The 18,313-nt window shown below is 35.8% G+C and overlaps 1 protein-coding gene and 1 non-coding gene across 2 annotated transcripts in view; one reads left to right on the top strand and one right to left on the bottom strand.

The window, feature by feature from the left end:
- SMG1 (SMG1 nonsense mediated mRNA decay associated PI3K related kinase) overlaps positions 1 to 18,313 on the top strand; it is a 97,848-nt gene that overhangs the window by 31,826 nt on the left and 47,709 nt on the right. The window contains exons 7-23 of the mRNA XM_030847169.2: positions 1,528 to 1,653; positions 2,049 to 2,121; positions 3,204 to 3,301; positions 4,587 to 4,760; positions 6,591 to 6,815; positions 8,389 to 8,490; positions 9,105 to 9,374; positions 10,891 to 11,021; positions 11,538 to 11,699; positions 12,137 to 12,255; positions 12,724 to 12,811; positions 12,902 to 13,003; positions 13,392 to 13,532; positions 14,126 to 14,325; positions 14,723 to 14,919; positions 15,088 to 15,249; positions 16,718 to 16,872. Of these exons, the coding sequence (XP_030703029.2) occupies positions 1,528 to 1,653; positions 2,049 to 2,121; positions 3,204 to 3,301; positions 4,587 to 4,760; positions 6,591 to 6,815; positions 8,389 to 8,490; positions 9,105 to 9,374; positions 10,891 to 11,021; positions 11,538 to 11,699; positions 12,137 to 12,255; positions 12,724 to 12,811; positions 12,902 to 13,003; positions 13,392 to 13,532; positions 14,126 to 14,325; positions 14,723 to 14,919; positions 15,088 to 15,249; positions 16,718 to 16,872 (2,525 nt within the window). The remainder of the gene's footprint in view (positions 1 to 1,527; positions 1,654 to 2,048; positions 2,122 to 3,203; positions 3,302 to 4,586; positions 4,761 to 6,590; positions 6,816 to 8,388; positions 8,491 to 9,104; positions 9,375 to 10,890; positions 11,022 to 11,537; positions 11,700 to 12,136; positions 12,256 to 12,723; positions 12,812 to 12,901; positions 13,004 to 13,391; positions 13,533 to 14,125; positions 14,326 to 14,722; positions 14,920 to 15,087; positions 15,250 to 16,717; positions 16,873 to 18,313) is intronic.
- LOC115847400 (U6 spliceosomal RNA) lies at positions 1,061 to 1,169 on the bottom strand. Its single transcript, XR_004037296.1, has one exon. It is a non-coding gene; the product is annotated as a U6 spliceosomal RNA (small nuclear RNA).

Genomic DNA, 18,313 nt, shown 5'->3' on the forward strand with positions numbered 1-18,313 from the left:
TAATTTGTAACTAACCAGCATAACACCAAATTTGGCTTATTCTGCATACAGTTTTCATAATATGAACATTTCCCCAAGTATTTATTTTGAAAAATTTTAAATCCACAGGAAAACAGATGGGCTGGCACATTAAACATCCATATATCTTTTACCTAGATCTGTCACTTATTAACATTTTGCTGCAGTTGTTTTGTTTCTACACACACACAGACACAGACACACACAGAGACACGATTTTTTGTTGAACTGTTTGAAAATAAATTCCACACATCATGATGGCTTATGCTGTGATACTTCAGCATGCCTCTGCTAAGGTTAAGGCTAATCTCATATTAACATTATAATCATACCTAAGAAAATTAATTTTGTCACATAAGACAATCCATGTTCAAATTTTGCAGCTGCCACTAAGATGTCTATAACTTTTGTCTTAACCCAGGATCCCATCAAGGTTCATGTATTGATGAATCTTTAATCTCTTGAAGATGGTGGTGTGCCTCTTTAACCTCTTAAGTAGAACAATTCTCTGCACCCTTTTTTGTCCCCCTTATTTTGTAGAACGTTCTATGTTTTGGGCTTGTCTGATTATTCCTTCCTGTTTAGATTCAGTTCAAATATTTTGGTCACGAATACTTCATGGGTTCATACTTAGTGCTGTATCACACTAGCAGGCATATAACTTCAGGTTCACGTAACTCTTAGATAAAGAGTTTCATCACTTGGTTAAGGTGATGACCAACCAGATCTTTCCATTGTGAAGGCTTATTTTTCTCCCTTTGTAATTAGTGAGTAATGTGGGCATGATACTGTGAGACCTCCTGAATATCCTGATTTTTTCATAATATTTCACTTGATTTTAGCATTCATTCATATTCTGTGCATTGTATAGATTATAGCATTGGCTGTTGCAAAATGGTGGTTTTCTAATTGTAGCATTTCTTCTATATTTATAACATCATTCTTTTGTAGAGAAGAACTTTCCTTTTGGGGAAAAAATTGATTTTAACAAAAAATTTTAGCTACAAAATATTCTATAGGTAGTATGCCATATATTTATTTAAAATATATATATAGTGGTAACATGAGCCTGTGTGTCATTCTTGTGTTGGGGCCATGCTAACCTTCTTTAAATCATTCCAATTTGAAGCAAGTACTAATATCTTAAAGTATAAGTCGTACAACATGTGCTCTATGTTTTGAATTGGAAAATAATTCTGGTACTTTAAAGACAAGTTTCCCAAGCACATCTTAGTTTTTCTACTTAAAATTTTAATCACACCCATGGTTTTGAAGAGAGCAGTTAGGAACAATGTAAACATGTTACTTAGGAATAATGTTAATAGATATTAAATGAGGGGAAAACAGTGGATTGAAATGTTTTCAACTTTTTTGGGAACTAAAACTATAGAATTTATTTTCTTTGATATAGTCAGTTTTGGCTATAGTCACTATTAAATAGTGAACCTAATTTGCTTGTTTTCTCCCTGTTTTATTAAATGTTCACGGTTTGTAACTTTTATTTTTTAGCTTGTAATGACCAGCCTGCAGTCCATTCTTGAAAATGTGGATACACCAGAATTACTTTGCAAATGTGTTAAGTGCATTCTTTTGGTAGCTCGATGTTACCCTCATATTTTCAGCACTAATTTTAGGGTGAGTTCCCCGCCCCCTCTTCCCAGATGATGGGGTAAGGGATTGGCTGCATGTATGAGGACCTGGGGAATTAGATAGAAAACAGAGTTTCTGCTCCTTTGAGTATAATTGGTTTTAAGGTCCAGGATTGAATGATGCAATAATGTAGCTTTATAAAAAATACCATCTGTACTTGCTAACACTAATACCTTAAAATACTTAAAGAAATATTTCATCAGTGTCATAAAGAAAGTTCCATTATTCTCCTGCCCTGCCCCTCCCAATCCCGCTTTAATGTATAATGTCAAGAAGGTGGGACGTAAGATGTTCTAGGTTCTCTTACTCTGAAATGTTCCACAGGTTGGAATAGCAATAAGACCTTAAAATGATTAGTCCCCTTCTCTGTCTCCATCCAGGATACAGTTGACATATTAGTCGGATGGCATATAGATCATACTCAGAAACCTTCGCTTACACAGCAGGTGTCTGGTGAGTCCTTCAGCATATACCAGTCATTTAAATATTGTGGGAAGGAGTGTTCGTTTCTCAAAGACCAGCTGTTAACACTACTTTTTTGATAATGCAAGAAAAATAATTGCTTCAGAGGATATTTTGGTGAAGATTACTTGTTAGCTAAATTTATCTTTTAAAAGGAAAAATGTGTACTTTTGTAGTAGGTAGGGAGAGTAAATACAGATTGTAGTGTTGCACCTGTGAGTAAGGACTTTATCTCAAGTCATTTGCTGCGTGTGCTGGTAGGAGATACCACAGTGGCAGTACCCTGAAGGGTAGAAAGGAAGATCCTGGATATTCGTGATTTATTGTTTTTCTATTGATTAAACAAATGGATTAATTTGGAGGATTGTCATAAATGATAAAGAAAAAATTTTTTTTCCGTGTTAAATGAATGACTGATATGACTCACTTGGACATTTCAACTTGTTCCAGGTGCTGTAGTTTCTCATAGCTTATTTGGTGAAATAAACTTCTGAAATTAAGATATACAGGTGAGAGTAGTTCTCTCAATTCCACTGGCAAGTGGTCCCATTTCCCCTGGGGGGATGAGTGTACGCTTTTGGTGACCACGTGTGGCCCTGGAGAAGAAAGCCAAGGTGGCCATAGATTGGCACATTTTAGTCTAAGTCCTGTGTGTAGTGACAGTATGGCTACTGAATCTACTTATTAAAAAAAAAAGGACATGAGATTATATTTTACTTTCTGGAGAATTTTCATTTCTGTAGCGTTAAAAGAGGTAGTGGTTAATCATTAGTATATTAAACGGTTTACAGGGAATTCCCTGGTGGTCCAGTGCGTAGGACTCTGCGCTTCCATTGCGGGGGCCCGGGTTCAGTTCCTGGTCGGGAAAATATTATCCCGCAAGCCGCGCAGCACGCAGCACGGCCCCAAACAAACAAAAAACAGTTTACAGTCCTAATTTTATGATATAGGGCATGTTTCAAGAGTGGGCAACTTGAAAACCAGATACCTTTTAAAAGAATTCTCTTAAATATTTTTTAACTTGGACTTAAAATTTTTTTCTACTCTTCCAAAATTTCTTGTATGATTCCTAGGGTGGTTGCAGAGTTTGGAGCCATTCTGGGTAGCTGATCTTGCATTTTCTACCACTCTTCTTGGTCAATTTCTAGAGGACATGGAGGCATATGCTGAGGTGAGTATATAAAAAATGAAGTTATTTCCTAAAATTTCAGGTAAGAAAAAAGCAAAAACAAAAATCTAAAGCAGTGCTAGATTTATTTTAAAACAATTCAGATCACCTGACATTTAAGCAAAAATTATGAGACCATTGCAATATTTTAATTATTTTTAGATGTTTTTAAGTTGCCAGCAGAATTACCAGAAAGATAGAAAAATTGCAGGCCTAATTTCCCAAAGCTTGAAATAATCTTGGTGGCTGGTAGTTTCCTGAAGACATTTTCTTCAGTTGTTTCTTATTTTTTGTTATGAAAGAGGTGAATTGATATTGTATAAAAGCCCCTAAAGGCTTTTTTCTCTTACTTCTATTGGCAATCTTGGATCATGCTTCGGAGGACAAGGCTTGGCTTCAGCCACCTTTGAGTATGGTACCTTTAATACTGCTGTTGAAGTGTCTATTATTGGTTCTTGGATTTCCTGGCCACTGTCCTGACTTAAACCTGCCATCTTAGTGTTTCTTCCCTACTCAGTTGGTAATTACCAAGATTCTTGTTTGGTGGTCAAGGCTTCCGTAAAGATTTAGCTTCATCTTTTCTTTATACTTTTGCTACTTCTAGCAAACAGTTACTTCACTACTTTTAACTCTACCAATCTATCTGCCTCTTAACTCTACCAATCTATCTGCTCCCTTTCAGAGAAAAGTGAGGGAATATTTTGCTTCCACATGTTTCTTTACCCCTATGCCTAGGATGTCTTGGTTCCTAGCACACCTTTAAAGCTGATCTGCTTCTGATAAGCCACCCATTCTAGTTTGTAGAGACTTCCCTTTGCTATCCCTAAGATTGAATTCTCTTTGATTATTTTGGTGCTTAATTATGTGTAGGTATATGTTGGTTGTAGTACCCCGTTTTTTGTTAATCTTTTCCTTTGAGTATGTCTAATTTCCTCAGCTAGCTTATAAATCTGTAGGCTAGGTCTTCTAAGGTCTTATAATTTTTTAAACCAACCTCCTCTAAACTCCCCCAACCCCCTTGCTCTTCATGTGAATAATATTGGCTTAGTATACTGTTGACTTGAGTGGCTCAAAGAATCTATTGAGGTTAATATTTGCTTATTTAAATAATTAGAGAAGCAAAATCTACTTTTATACTTAGATTCATGTTTCCTTTTCTCATAAGCCGAAATTCCTCCTTATTTGTAAAAATGTATTATAAAGCTAATTGATTTAAAAATTGGGAGTTGTTTTTTGTTTTTTAAACAATGTCTTACTTAAATAAGAATGCTATTGAATTCACATCTAGGACCTCAGCCATGTGGCCTCTGGGGAGTCAGTGGATGAAGATGTTCCACCTCCATCCGTGTCCTTACCAAAGTTGGCAGCGCTTCTCCGGGTATTCAGTACTGTGGTGAGGAGCATTGGGGAACGTTTCAGCCCAATTCGGGGTCCTCCAATTACTGAGGCATACGTAACAGATGTAAGTTTTAGTAGTCTTTAGTATCATTCAGCAAAAATTGCCTTTTCTTTTAAATGCTTCTGTTTACCTAGTGAGCTGTTATTAATCCCTCATTTGTTTAGCATGTGTGTAGGTGTCTGGCCACTTTCTTAAATGGCCAGAAAAGTAGGGAATTCTATATCTCACTCCCCTCACCCCCCAACCTGATGAAAAAAAGTCCACTCTGAATTTTTAAATGCCTATGAACTTTTCTTTTAGGAGATTCTCTGTAGGTTCATTTATTCTTGTTTTTAATATGAATTCTAAAATCTTATTCTTTAGTTTTTTAATAATACTGAGTTTTGCTTTAAAATTATTGTGTCTCCTTTTAGTTTTTCAACATACTAAGAATAACTCTTAACAGGGAAGGCCTCGAAAAGTAATTTTCTCTAAGCATGAGAGGATGAAGCAACTTGATAGCCTAACATCAAAGGATATAAAGATATAAGAACTTAAACTATGTAATAGCCTGAGACCAATTATAAGAGGTAGCTAGATTGCCACATTTCAGCAGCCCCAGACATCAGCTGCACTGTATTACAGTCCAGTGAGTGGTTCAGTGTAATGAATGTGAGAAATGAACCCCCATCATTATATTCTGCTTGAATAAGAAGGGAGAAGAAACCTGTGTGATAGTCATAAAAGATTTAACCTAAATGATTAAAATTTTACTGCTAGTGTAAAATTCTAGCTTTTATGAGCATTTACTTTCGTTGAACACTTTGCTAGATAAAATAGGACATTAATTATATATATATGTAATTCTTGGTAAGTTAATTGTGTATTTGAGCAGAAATGTCCTGAAGATAATTAAAACCAGCATGTTAATATGTTAATATTTTGAAACTGATCCAAGTGGTTTAGTATTTTTATTTTTACTGTCTGAAAGATGGGTGGTTGATGACTTTGTCAGTGTTGAAATAAAAGCAGTTTATTATATCTATTTATTTATATCTATAAAACAAAAGGACAGGAATGTATCATTTTCCAGGATAGTTCTATATTAAATGTACTCTTTTATGAAGGTCTTTTAGGTCCTTGCCAAAAATGGTCTTTTAGGCCTTTTAAATCTATATGCAGGTTTACAAAAAACCCCTATATGTAGTGGTTGTTGAATATTACAGAAAAATTTGAGAAATATTTTTCTGTATCAATCTTTTCTGTGTCTGTTTTTCTGTACTTGTTTTTTCCTAAGTTATTTTTATGAGAAATGTAGTACATTGACTACTATAGTTTACTGGGGTTTTTTGGGGCTGGAAATGATAAGATTTTCATAATCCTCAAATAGGTATTATATGTTATGAATGAGAATGTTTATATTTATCTTTACATAGAGAGCATCAGTACATGAACTTTCATAAGCTAAAGCTATCTTGGATATTTAGTTTTAAAAGATTGATTAAAAGTCCAAGTGCTAGATTACGGAAAGTTATTCTCACGGCAGGTTATTCCCATGTTGTTAATACTGTTACTGTTCTAAGTTCTGGTGTATTTCATGATTATTATGAAGATTCTGAACTTCAACCATTTAGTGACTTTGGTGGGGGGATAAGAATTGGGTATAAGGGAAATAGAGTATGGCAAATTCCATTCCTCTCACAATAGTACTTTAGAATACTTAGGCAATATCCTTTTTGTGTATTGTACCAGAGATACCTTATTATTATTCAGCCACTGAGAACTAGAATATTAAGAGACTACTGACAAGGCAGGCAGTTAATTTTCAATAGAAACTGCATTAAATAGAAAATATTTCTTGCTCTGTGGAAGAATATGAGTTTTTTTTAAAGCTGCTTGTTTTCCCCATTGCAGGTTCTGTACAGAGTAATGAGATGTGTGACGGCTGCAAACCAGGTGTTTTTTTCTGAGGCTGTGTTGACAGCTGCTAATGAGTGTGTTGGTGTTTTGCTCGGCAGCTTGGATCCTAGCATGACTATACATTGTGACATGGTTATTACATATGGATTAGATCAACTGGAGAATTGCCGGACTTGTGGTACAGATTATATCATCTCAGTCTTGAATTTACTCACATTGGTATGTGAATTCTTTTTTGTTTAATATGTTTATTCAGGCCCTTAAATTTAAATTGATGCGGAAGAAGTTAAGCCCTTGTTTGTTTGTGTTTTTTTGCATTAATTAGTCTTATCTATATAATCTAGTTTGTTTTTGCTCTAGTATCTGTGTACTTTTAGTATTTGAGAGCTCATCTCAGTGTAGCTGTACTTTTTTTTCCGATGAAATATCCTTTATTTCGATGAAATATCATCCTTCACATGAGACTATCTAGCACTCCTGATAAATACTGTGTAGAGAAGGTACTTGATAGCTATTTTGAAAGACCCTGTTATGTTTTGTTTCTGAAACATGAAAACTTCTTTGATAGTTTTTATTATTTTCTTAATCATAAATATCCCTCCTCTCTCCGCCTTTTATTATGGACCTTTTGAAGTATATTAAAAAAAAGTAGAGTAGTATAATGAATCTCTGCATACTTAATACTCAGTTTCTGTAATTAGAAGCACATGGCCCATCTGGTTTCATCTAGGCCTCCTACGCTCTGCCTCCTCCTTGCCATCCCTGCATCCCCAACTGGATTATTTCAAAGCAAATTCTAGATGACATTCTGCTAAACATTTCTGCCATAGTTACACTTCCCTTTGCCAACGTGAAAAAAAACCCATGTTTAAGTGTAAATACATGTATACTATTTCGGTATCTAAACGTTTTAATGTCACAATGTTAAGGCCTAAACATATAGCTTAGATATATTACTTTTTTCTTTAATAGATTAATTTTCAGAGCAGTTTTTAGGTTTACAGAAAAATTAAGCAGAATGTACAAAGTTCCCATATAACCTGTTCCCCCAGTAGTTTCCTCTGTTACTAATATCTTTAGTTTTAGTGTGGTACTTTTATTACAACTGATGAGCCAAATAGAGACATCATTATGAATTAAAGTCCATAGTTGACTTTAGGGTTCACTCTCTGTATTGCACATTCTGTGGGTTTGACAAATGTATAATGCCATGTATTCACCATTACAGTATCATGCAGAAGGGTTTCAGTGCCCTAAAAATCCCTTGTGTTCCACCTATTCTCTCCCCTCTTCTGGCTGGCAACCACTGATCTTTTTACTGTCTCTATAGTTTTTGTTTGTTTGTTTGTTTGTTTGGTTTAATTTATTTATTTTTGGCTGCACTGGGTCTTCGTTGCTGTGTGCGGGCTTCTCATTGTGGTGGCTTGTCTTGTTGTGGAGCATGGACTCTAGGCACGCGGGCTTCAGTAGTTGTGGCACGTGGGCTCAATAGTTGTGACTCGTGGGCTCTAGAGTGCAGGCTCAGTGGTTGTGGCGCACGGGCTTAGTTGCTCGGCGGCATCTTCCCGGACCAGGGCTCGAACCCACGTCCCCTGCACTGGCAGGTGGATTCTTAACCACTGCGCCACCAGGGAAGCCCCTATAGTTTTGCCTTTTCCAGAGTGTCATATAGTTAGAATCATACAGTATGCAGCCTTTTCATATTGTTTTTTTTTCCCTTAGAAATATGCATTTAAGATTCCTCCATGTTCTTTTGTGAATTGATAGCTCATTTCTTATTTTATTCTTTTAGATTGTTGAACAGATAAATACAAAACTGCCATCATCATTTGTAGAAAAACTATTTATACCATCATCTAAACTACTATTTTTGCGTTATCATAAAGAAAAAGAGGTAAGTGATTCATTGATCAGACTTGATAAACTTAGGTCATTGAAGGGTTTGACTCCTGTTCCTTAGTAGGCTACATAAATGAAATCGAAATGATAAATATTTGATTTAGAATATAGAAATTATAATGATTCACTTAATATTTGATTTTCATACTGTATACTTTGATCAGTGATATGCAGGTAGTTTTTTCAGATTTTATTAAATTTGTTTTATTAAAATGTGATGTGTATGTTGTAAATGATACTTCATTGTTAGCTTCTTAACCGACTCCCAGTCAAAGCCACTATAGACTCTCTAAGTAGATGTAGGAAAACTTATCTTAATAAAATGGTGTTTGTATGTGTTTTGATACTGGCTTGAAAAAAAAAAAAAGGACTTTTAAGAAATTTCACATTGTCATTTTTAATTTAGAGGACCCTTTTTTAAATAAAGCTTTATAGATTTTAAAATGCTTACTGATACTATGTAGGTTTCCTAAATTGCTTTTTGAAAAATTAAGGTCTTTGGTGTTTTGGACAGTAAATTTATCAGTCTTAAACTGATGTGCATCACCATTATGCAGATAGTAATACACTTTCCATTTAATTATCACTTTCGTGAATTCTTATTTTAAGGTTGTTGCTGTAGCCCATGCTGTTTATCAAGCAGTGCTCAGCCTGAAGAATATTCCTGTTCTGGAGACTGCCTATAAATTAATTTTGGGAGAAATGACTTGTGCCCTAAACAACCTGTTGCATAGTCTACAACTTCCTGATGCCTGTTCCGAAATAAAACATGAGGCTTTTAAGAATCATGTATTCAATGTAGACAATGCAAAATTTGTAGTTATATTTGACCTCAGTGCTCTGACTACAATTGGAAATGCTAAAAATTCACTGATTGGGGTGAGTATTTACTTGTAATGTCTTTGTTTTATCCCATTTCAGCCTCTTCTTATTGCTTGTTTACATATTTCATTTACCTATCAAGGCAGTGTGTCTACAGAATCACATAGATCAAACGCCATATTTTGGACATGCCTGGATAATTAAAATTGACAGGAATATTTTCTTGCCATTATGTTTAGCTCTTGCTTTCCTTGATAAGTTTTTTATATTCTATTTTTACAAAATGCATTTTAATGCTTTCTCCTATTTACTCTAGCATGCTTTTAGAAAAATTGTCAACATTTTCCACAGGGCAAGTTTGTATAGTCCTTTTAATATGCAACCCCTTCTTCCCCTGGTACTCTTTTCCTTCTTCCCACTAGAGTTAGTGCTTCCATATGGTCCTTATTTTTTGACTAACTACTTTTCTCTAGGAACATTCATATATTCTTTTGGAAAAAGAATAAAGATTTCCTGTAAGAAATTTGAAGTGACCATGCTTTTCATTTATAATTATTGCTGTGGTTAGTATATTTCTCCCTCCTAGTGGACCTTGCAGGATTGAAAAACATGATTTATAATGAAAAGTAATGGGATATTATTAAGGGGATAATGTAGTCTAAGAGAGAAGGGAGGGAAGAGTCAAGATTTGATGTTTATATATGCATGCTTTCCATATTGTTAGATCAGATTGCCCTGTGTCCCTCCATAGCTGCTCTTTCCCTCACTGCTAGGCTGCGGTAGACTCTTCCATTCTTTGCATTCTAAAATTTGGTTGTTGAGAAATTCACATTGTGCTCAGATTTGAGGTTTACATCCTGCACTCTGGAAACGAGAGGGAGTCGGGACCGGGCAGTCAGATGGAAAGGAGTATCTTAGCAATGGAAAGAAAGGGAAGGATGGAAAAGACTTAGAGTGGCAGCGTGTGCCTTTTTTCTCACTGGACAGGGCAACTTGCCATTTGAAGTACATGGAAAACTGAGGAAATACGATCTACTACACTGAAGGGTGCAAGGGCTTTGTTTAGACGAAGGATCAGCAAATTACAGTCCATGGACCAAATCTAGCCCACTACGTGTTTTTTTTTCCTTTCTTTTTTTAAAAAATATTGAGATATAATTCATATACATTATAATACTCATTTAAAGTATGCAATTCAGTGACTTTTAGTATACTCACAGAATTGTGCAACCATCACCAAGCATCACCTCTTTTTGTAAAGAATTTTTATTGGAACATAGCCACTTTTATTCCTGTTTTTTTGTCTGTAACTTTTCTCTCTGCAGTGGCAGAGTTGAGGAGTTGGACATTGTACCAGAGGTGTCATGTGGCCTGCAAAGGCTGAGATATTTACTCTCATCTTCACAAGAAGTATTTGTTGATCCCAGGTTTAGTGTACTAGCTTGTTTCCAAATTTAAATCTGTCAATTTTAATTTTTAAAAATGTGTAGACATATTTTGAAGGATAAACTTTTTGTATGCTCTTGTATGTCTTGGAGGAGCCATACGTTTACTTTCTTTTGTATGTCATCAGATGTGGGCGCTGTCTCCAACTGTCTTTGCACTCCTTAGTAAGAATCTGATGATTGTGCATGGCGACCTGGCTGTTCACTTCCCTGCCATTCAGTACGCAGTGCTCTACACATTGTATTCTCATTGTACCAGGTAATGTATTTACATATACTTCTTAAGAAAAAAAAATTTTTTTTTAAAAGGGAACATGGGTCCTTTAGAGTATACATTTATTTTATAATTTATTTTATTTTATAAATTTATTTATTTTCGGCTGTGTTGGGTCTTCATTGCTGTGTGCGGGCTTTCTCTAGTGGCGAGCGGGAGCCATTCTTCGTTGTGAGTGGGCTTCTCATTGCGGTGGCTTCTCTTATTACGGAGCACGGGCTTCAGAAGTTGTGGCACTCGGGCTCAGTAGTTGTGGCTCGCAGGCTCTAGAGCGCAGGCTCAGTAGTTGTGGCGCAAGGGCTTAGTTGCTCTGTGGCATGTGGGATCTTCCCCGACCAGGGATTGAACCATGTCCCCTGCATTGGCAGGCGGATTCTTAACCACTGCGCCACCAAGGAAGTCCCTAGAGTACATTTTTTAAAATGTGTATTGACTTAACTTTGGAATTGCCTTTTTTTAAAAAATGAGAGATGAAAAGATGATCCAAATTTTGTCTTCCAGGCATGACCACTTTATATCTAGTAGTCTTAGTTCCTCGTCCCCATCCTTGTTTGATGGAGCGGTGATTAGTACTGTAACTACAGCTACAAAAAAACATTTCTCAATTATATTAAATCTCCTGGGAATATTGCTTAAGAAAGATAATCTTAACCAGGACACAAGGTAACTAATACTTATAATATTGTTTCTAACTTTTGTTAATTTGGCTTCATAATTTGAGAAAAAGAAATGACTGTCATTTGAATGGGTAGAGCAACTTCTTCATTATGAAACACTTTAAATTTTTGTTTTATTATTTAATCTAGAATTTCTTGTTCTTTCCTGAAAGAATTACATGAAACCTCGCCCTCCTGCAATATTTTATAGATGAATGTATTTATAGAGATTTAAAAATATTTTTTGCTACAATTTATGCTAGTTTGGGGAGATTTTCTTAAAAGACAGTTTTGGCAAAGGAATTTCTCTAGTTTTAATATTTGTTTCTTATCGCTTGAGGTATTTAAAAGACCAAAAGAAAACTAATGTAAAAAGAATAGGTTTTTCAAGGTGTTTTTCTATTTTTTTTTAATGTGAAATCAACTGTATATTTTGTGTTTCAGGAAACTATTAATGACCTGGGCTTTGGAAGTGGCTGTTTTAATGAGGAAATCTGAAACATACGCACCTTTATTCTCTCTTCCATCTTTCCATAAATTTTGCAAAGGCCTTTTAGCCAACAGTAAGAATCTGAGATTATTTAATTTTGTTAATCAGTGCTTAAAAGAGATCTTTGTTAATGGCAGAAAGATAGTCACTTGAGTGCTTTTCATGACTGGAGATGTATCGTCCCCATTTTAATGACAAATGCATAATCTGTCTTAATTTTTTTGCCATTTTTAATATGTGAAAAACAAGTTGTTTTTAAGTGATTGTCACATTTTTAAGCTTATGTGATTGTTTATACATTCCATGTACTTTTAAAGTTTCCTTCAGAGAAAGATTTGGGTTAAGACTAGTCACCCTGAGTGGGTTTTGTTGAGAGTATCATTTTCCCAAATGTTACTGCCAGTGATGGTTCCAGGCAGGAGCAGCCCCTCATCCATAGTAGGCACTCATTGTTTATTGAAATGAATGGATTTAGAAAATTATGACATAGTGGCATATAATTTCTTCTGGCAAGCTGAAAGTGTCTTTAAATTTTTAATAGCTCTTGTCGAAGATGTGAATATCTGTCTACAAGCATGCAGCAGTCTACATGCTTTGTCCTCTTCATTACCAGACGATCTTTTACAGAGGTATGGATTAAAGATCCAATATTTTGACCCTGGCCCTTTTGATCCTTGGAAATATTCCACACTTCTATTATCTATTTCATTTTTTTGTAGGTGTGTTGATGTTTGCCGTGTTCAACTAGTCCATAGTGGAACTCGTATTCGACAAGCATTTGGAAAGCTATTGAAGTCAATTCCTTTAGATGTTGTCTTGAGGTATGTTGGTGCAAAGACATCCCACAATGTTTAGTTCAGGAAAAGACAAGTTGCCTGTTAGTGAATTAATATCACATCTTGTATGGCACTTCTCAGTGACTGAAGAGATGATAATTGCTACAGAATAATACTTATAATGTCAAAATATTTTTCTCAGTAGTTATTATTCGTAAATTGTATTCTTTTGTAGTTTTAAATTAGGTCAATTTTGGTGCTTTAAGAACCTTAAATTTCAAAGTTGTAACATTTCTGTATGTATTTTTTAAGTCTTAATTTTATCAGTTTTTACTTTCAAATTTAGTTGGCAGGGAAATGATTCATTTCCAGTATGAACTAACTTCTTAATGAAAACATTTTGTATAACAATGACTTTATTTTCTGTCTACAGCAATAACAACCACACAGAAATTCAAGAAATTTCTTTAGCATTAAGAAGTCACATGAGTAAAGCGCCAAGTAACACATTCCACCCACAAGATTTCTCTGATGTTATTAGTTTTATTTTGTACGGGAACTCTCATAGAACAGGGTAAGATTATTTCTTTGACTCTTTCATCTGGGAAAAGTAATTTAAATATACATGAATGTCTTAACCCTGTGCCCAGTTTTGAGGAGAAAATATGTCAGGGGTGGCAGAGTAGAAAGTAATATTCTTCTCAAATGGGTTGTTTTAAGTTTTCAGTAGTAGGAGGAATTGCTTTGAAGATGGCATCTGAAGAAATAAAAATGGGCTTTGCAACTGACAGTGATGGTGAAATGGAGTTGACAATTAACTGATCTGACCTAGTCATCAGTGCTTTGCGGAGGGGCCTGGGGGCGTAGGCATTCTGGAGATTTTTAGTTGCAATGAATGTTTTATCCTGATAGCCAAATTGTCATGAGCCTTTTACCCTAATAATCTGTCTATACCATACCCCATCCTATTTCAGCTCTAAAAGACCTCTTTAAAATGAGAGGTGGGGACATAATGCTTCCCAATTTTACATGTTTGCCTTTTTCAAGTGGGGAAGATTGTAGTCCCCTACTCCCATTTCCCTTGCAGTTTGTTTTTTGTTTTTGTCTTTTTTTTTTTATTTTAACGAAGTTATCATTGTCTGTTAAATATGAAACTGCTTTTCCCAGGAAGGACAATTGGTTAGAAAGATTGTTCTATAGCTGCCAGAGACTGGATAAACGTGACCAATCAACAATTCCCCGCAATCTACTAAAGACAGATGCTGTCCTTTGGCAGTGGGCTATTTGGGAAGCAGCACAGTTCACTGTCCTTTCTAAGTTGAGAACCCCACTGGGCAGAGCTCAGGATACCTTCCAGACAATTGAAGGTAATTAATTGACTCTGCATTGTTTCAAACTTTGTGATGTAAATACTTTCAAGCTTACATTAAGAAATAATGGATTTCTTATCTTGTTAAAGCAAAAATTTGAGAGTATACGATTTTTTTCTTTAGTACTTTATCAGTTAATCTTTTAGATATGTTTGTTAGAATAAACTTTTATTAAATAATCATGTTGTATGTGTTTTTGTTCACAAATTTAGGGGATTTGTGTGGAGAAGATTTTTTTTCCTCTAAAAATGAAAAGATCTTGTTGGGACTTTTGTTTTTAAATGATGAATATACAGAGGATACTTGATAAATGTGAATTTGTGAAATTATCTCTAAGAACTTCTAGAATCTTTGAAGATTCCTTTTAAATTTGGAATGCTGTTTTTGGTTTTAGGTATCATTAGAAGTCTTGCAGCTCACACATTAAACCCCGATCAAGATGTTAGTCAGTGGACAACTGCAGACAATGATGAAGGCCACAGTAGCAACCAGCTTAGACTTGTGCTTCTTCTGCAGTATCTGGAAAACCTGGAGAAGTTAATGTATAATGCATATGAGGGATGTGCCAATGCATTAACATCACCTCCCAAGGTTGGTTTCAGTGGGCTGAATGTTGCTTGGTCAGTTTCGTGGTCAAACCTGGCAGTGTGTGCATGCAGAGCTGAAATCGCAGTAGACCTGTGTATATGCTTTATGTGTATTTGAGACATCTCTGCCTGTAATTTGAACCAGTCCTGAGCTCTTCTTTCTCGTCTAAAGGTCATTAGGACTTTTTTCTATACTAATCGCCAAACTTGTCAAGACTGGCTGACTCGGATCCGACTCTCCATCATGAGGGTTGGATTGTTGGCAGGACAGCCTGCTGTGACAGTGAGACATGGCTTCGACTTGCTTACAGAAATGAAGACAAATTCATCTCAGGTAAAGTGGTGTGTGTGTGGAGTTAATTAAATCTGTTAATTAGAAAAATTCGGGCTTAATTCCTTTGCTATGATCTAATCTATGGATGAAAGAAGTTAAAGTTTCTATTCATTTTTTTAAAATATAAATTTATTTAGTTATTTATTATTTTTGGTTCTGTTGGATCTTCGTTTCTGTGCGAGGGCTTTCTCTAGTTGCGGCGAGCGGGGGCCACTCTCCATTGCAGTGCGCGGGCCTCTAACTGTTGCGGCCTCTCTTGCTGCGGAGCACATGCTCCAGATGGACAGGCTCAGTAGTTGTGGCTCATGGGTCCAGTTGCTCTGTGGCATGTGGGATCTTCCCAGACCAGGGCTCGAACCTGTGTCCCTTGCATTGGCAGGCCGATTCTCAACCACTGTGCCACCGGGGAAGCCCCCATATTTTTTTAATGAACTTTTAAAAAAATATATTTATTCATTTATTTAATTTTTGGCTGCATTGGGTCTTCGCTGCTGTATGCAGGTCCTCTCTGCTGTATGCAGGTCCTCTGTAGTTGCTGAGAGCGGGGGCCACTCTTCGCTGTGGTGGCCTCTCCTGTTGCTGAGCATGGGCTCTAGGCACGTGGGCTTCAGTAGTTGTGGCTCGTGGGCTCCAGAGTGCAGGCTCAGCAGCTGTAGCATATGGGCTTAGCTGCTCCACAGCATGCAGGATCCTCCCGGACCAGGGCTTGAACCCGTGTACCCTGCGTTGGCAGGCGGATTCCCAACCACTGCGCCACCAGGGAAGCCCGGTTCTATTCATTTTTAAAGCTTTTGTTCCAGTATTTTTATACAAGCAGTAACTTCCAGGGTCACCTATTCATATTTTTTACTTAGAATGAAAATATTCATTACTTATGTTTAAGGGTTAGAACTTTAAAGGTAATTCTAAGAAATATGTGTATAGAAGAAAGAATTTTTATAATAATATATAATGATTAAGTATAAGAGAGTAATAATTTTATTATAGATGTAAAAGTATAGTACTAATAATGTTATAATGTAGGGAAATGTGCTGGCTAGTAAGTAGGGTCACTAAATAAGTGGAATCCAAAAATTGCACATGTTTACTAGTTAAGGTAATGTCAGTAGGCAATATTCAAAGACATAAAATTAAGCATTCTTTAATTCATGGTTATTTAATTTTTGTTTTATATTTACCTCACGTGTTACTCCCAAAGATGCCACAGTTTAAATGTTTAAGTAAGTTTGTTTTGTAAAGACTGACGCGCATGTGCTATTAAGGTCCATCACCACCACCGCCCTTTGTATCTACATTATATGTAACATTTTAGGTAATTCCAGTAATGCAGTTTCATTGTTGTAAAAATAATTGTTAAATAAATTTGACTTCAGGCTTTAGATTGTGATCGGTAGTTGTAAATTTAGTAGAGATTTGAATTTTGAAGGTATTGAGGTCTGTGATTGATTTTTCTGAATGCCACTCTCAGGGGAATGAATTGGAAGTAACTATCATGATGGTGGTAGAAGCACTGTGTGAACTTCATTGTCCTGAAGCTATACAGGGAATTGCTGCCTGGTCATCTTCGGTCATTGGAAAAAATCTTCTCTGGATTAATTCAGTGGCCCAACAGGCTGAAGGGAGGTAAGTTGGAAGGAAGGAAATGGGTGATAGGATTTCTCTATGTTAAATTTTTTTGTATTACTGACTAACATTGTAATTAAATGTTAATTACACTTAATGTTGATTCTTAATTGATAACCTTTTATGTCAGAGTCTGATACAAATTGCCCTTTGTGGCCGGAGTTCTTGCTCATTAGCTCTGTGCACTAAATGTTCAAACTCATTGCTCTAGGTAAACTCATTCAGTGCCTCTATGTATGCTTATGTAAGTTTTACCAAATCTGGAAAATGTAGGGAAAATAAAAGAATGGCTCATAATTCCATCTCTTAGTGGTAACTGTTAGTTTTGGTGTACATATATGCCTTCTTTCTAGTTCTTTTTTCTCTTATATATAGTTTTTTATCCTTTTCACAGAATAGCAGTATTTCTGCTGGTCTCATGATTTTGCTTTTTCTACTCGGCAATATTTAAAAAAATATTTTGCCGTGTTAAATATTCTACGATGTGATTTTTAAAAACACATTTTTTTTTCTTTTTTTTGGGAATGCACCATAATTTAACGTTCCTTATTGTTGGACAGCAAGGTTATTTGTGATGTTTTTACTAATCTTAATGCACCATGGTACTTAGTTCTTTGCTTTTGTTTGTGATTATTTTCTTTGAATGCATTCCTACAAGTTGATTTACTAGAAGAAAGGCTATAGACCATAAGGCATATGATATAAACTATTGCTAATTTACCCTACATAAAAGATGGTTCCAATTTGTATCTCTAACAGTAGAGTAACACCTCTTCCCTGCACGTTTGTGAATACAGAGGGCTACTGAGAAACAAGAACCCTGCCACCATATTAGTGAAAATGTTTAATTTACATTTCTTTATTAATAATAGAACTTTCCCCATATGTTATTGACCATTTGTGATTTTTAAAAACATAGATTATGTCTTTGTGGCCTCTCGGTTTTTTGTTATTGATCTGTGAGGTTTTATTATACACCAAGATTATTGATGCTAACTTCTTGATTGGTAATTTGTTTTCAATGTTCATGTTTTTTAAAAAATAAATTTATTTATTTATTTTTATTTTTGGCTGTGTTGGGTCTTTGTTGCTGTGTGGGGGCTTTTTCTAGTTGCGGTGAGCAGGGGTTACTCTTCGCTGCAGTGCACGGGCTTCTCATTGCAGTGGCTTCTCTTGTTGCGGAGCATGGGCTCTAGGTGTGCGGGCTTCAGTAGTTGTGGCACGCAGGCTCAGTAGTTGTGGCTCACGGGCTCTAGAGCACAGGTTTAGTTGCTCCACGGCATGTGGGATCTTCCCCGACCAGGGCTCCAACCTGTGTCCCCTGCATTGGCAGGCAGATTCTTAACCACTGTGCCACCAGGGAAGTCCCTTTTTTTTTCGGATGCCCAGAAGTTTCAAATTATGATGTCATTAGATCTGTTAACTTTATGTATTTTTTTTC

The sequence above is a fragment of the Globicephala melas genome, chromosome 15 (assembly GCF_963455315.2).
Source record: "Globicephala melas chromosome 15, mGloMel1.2, whole genome shotgun sequence".
Lineage (NCBI taxonomy): Eukaryota > Metazoa > Chordata > Mammalia > Artiodactyla > Delphinidae > Globicephala > Globicephala melas.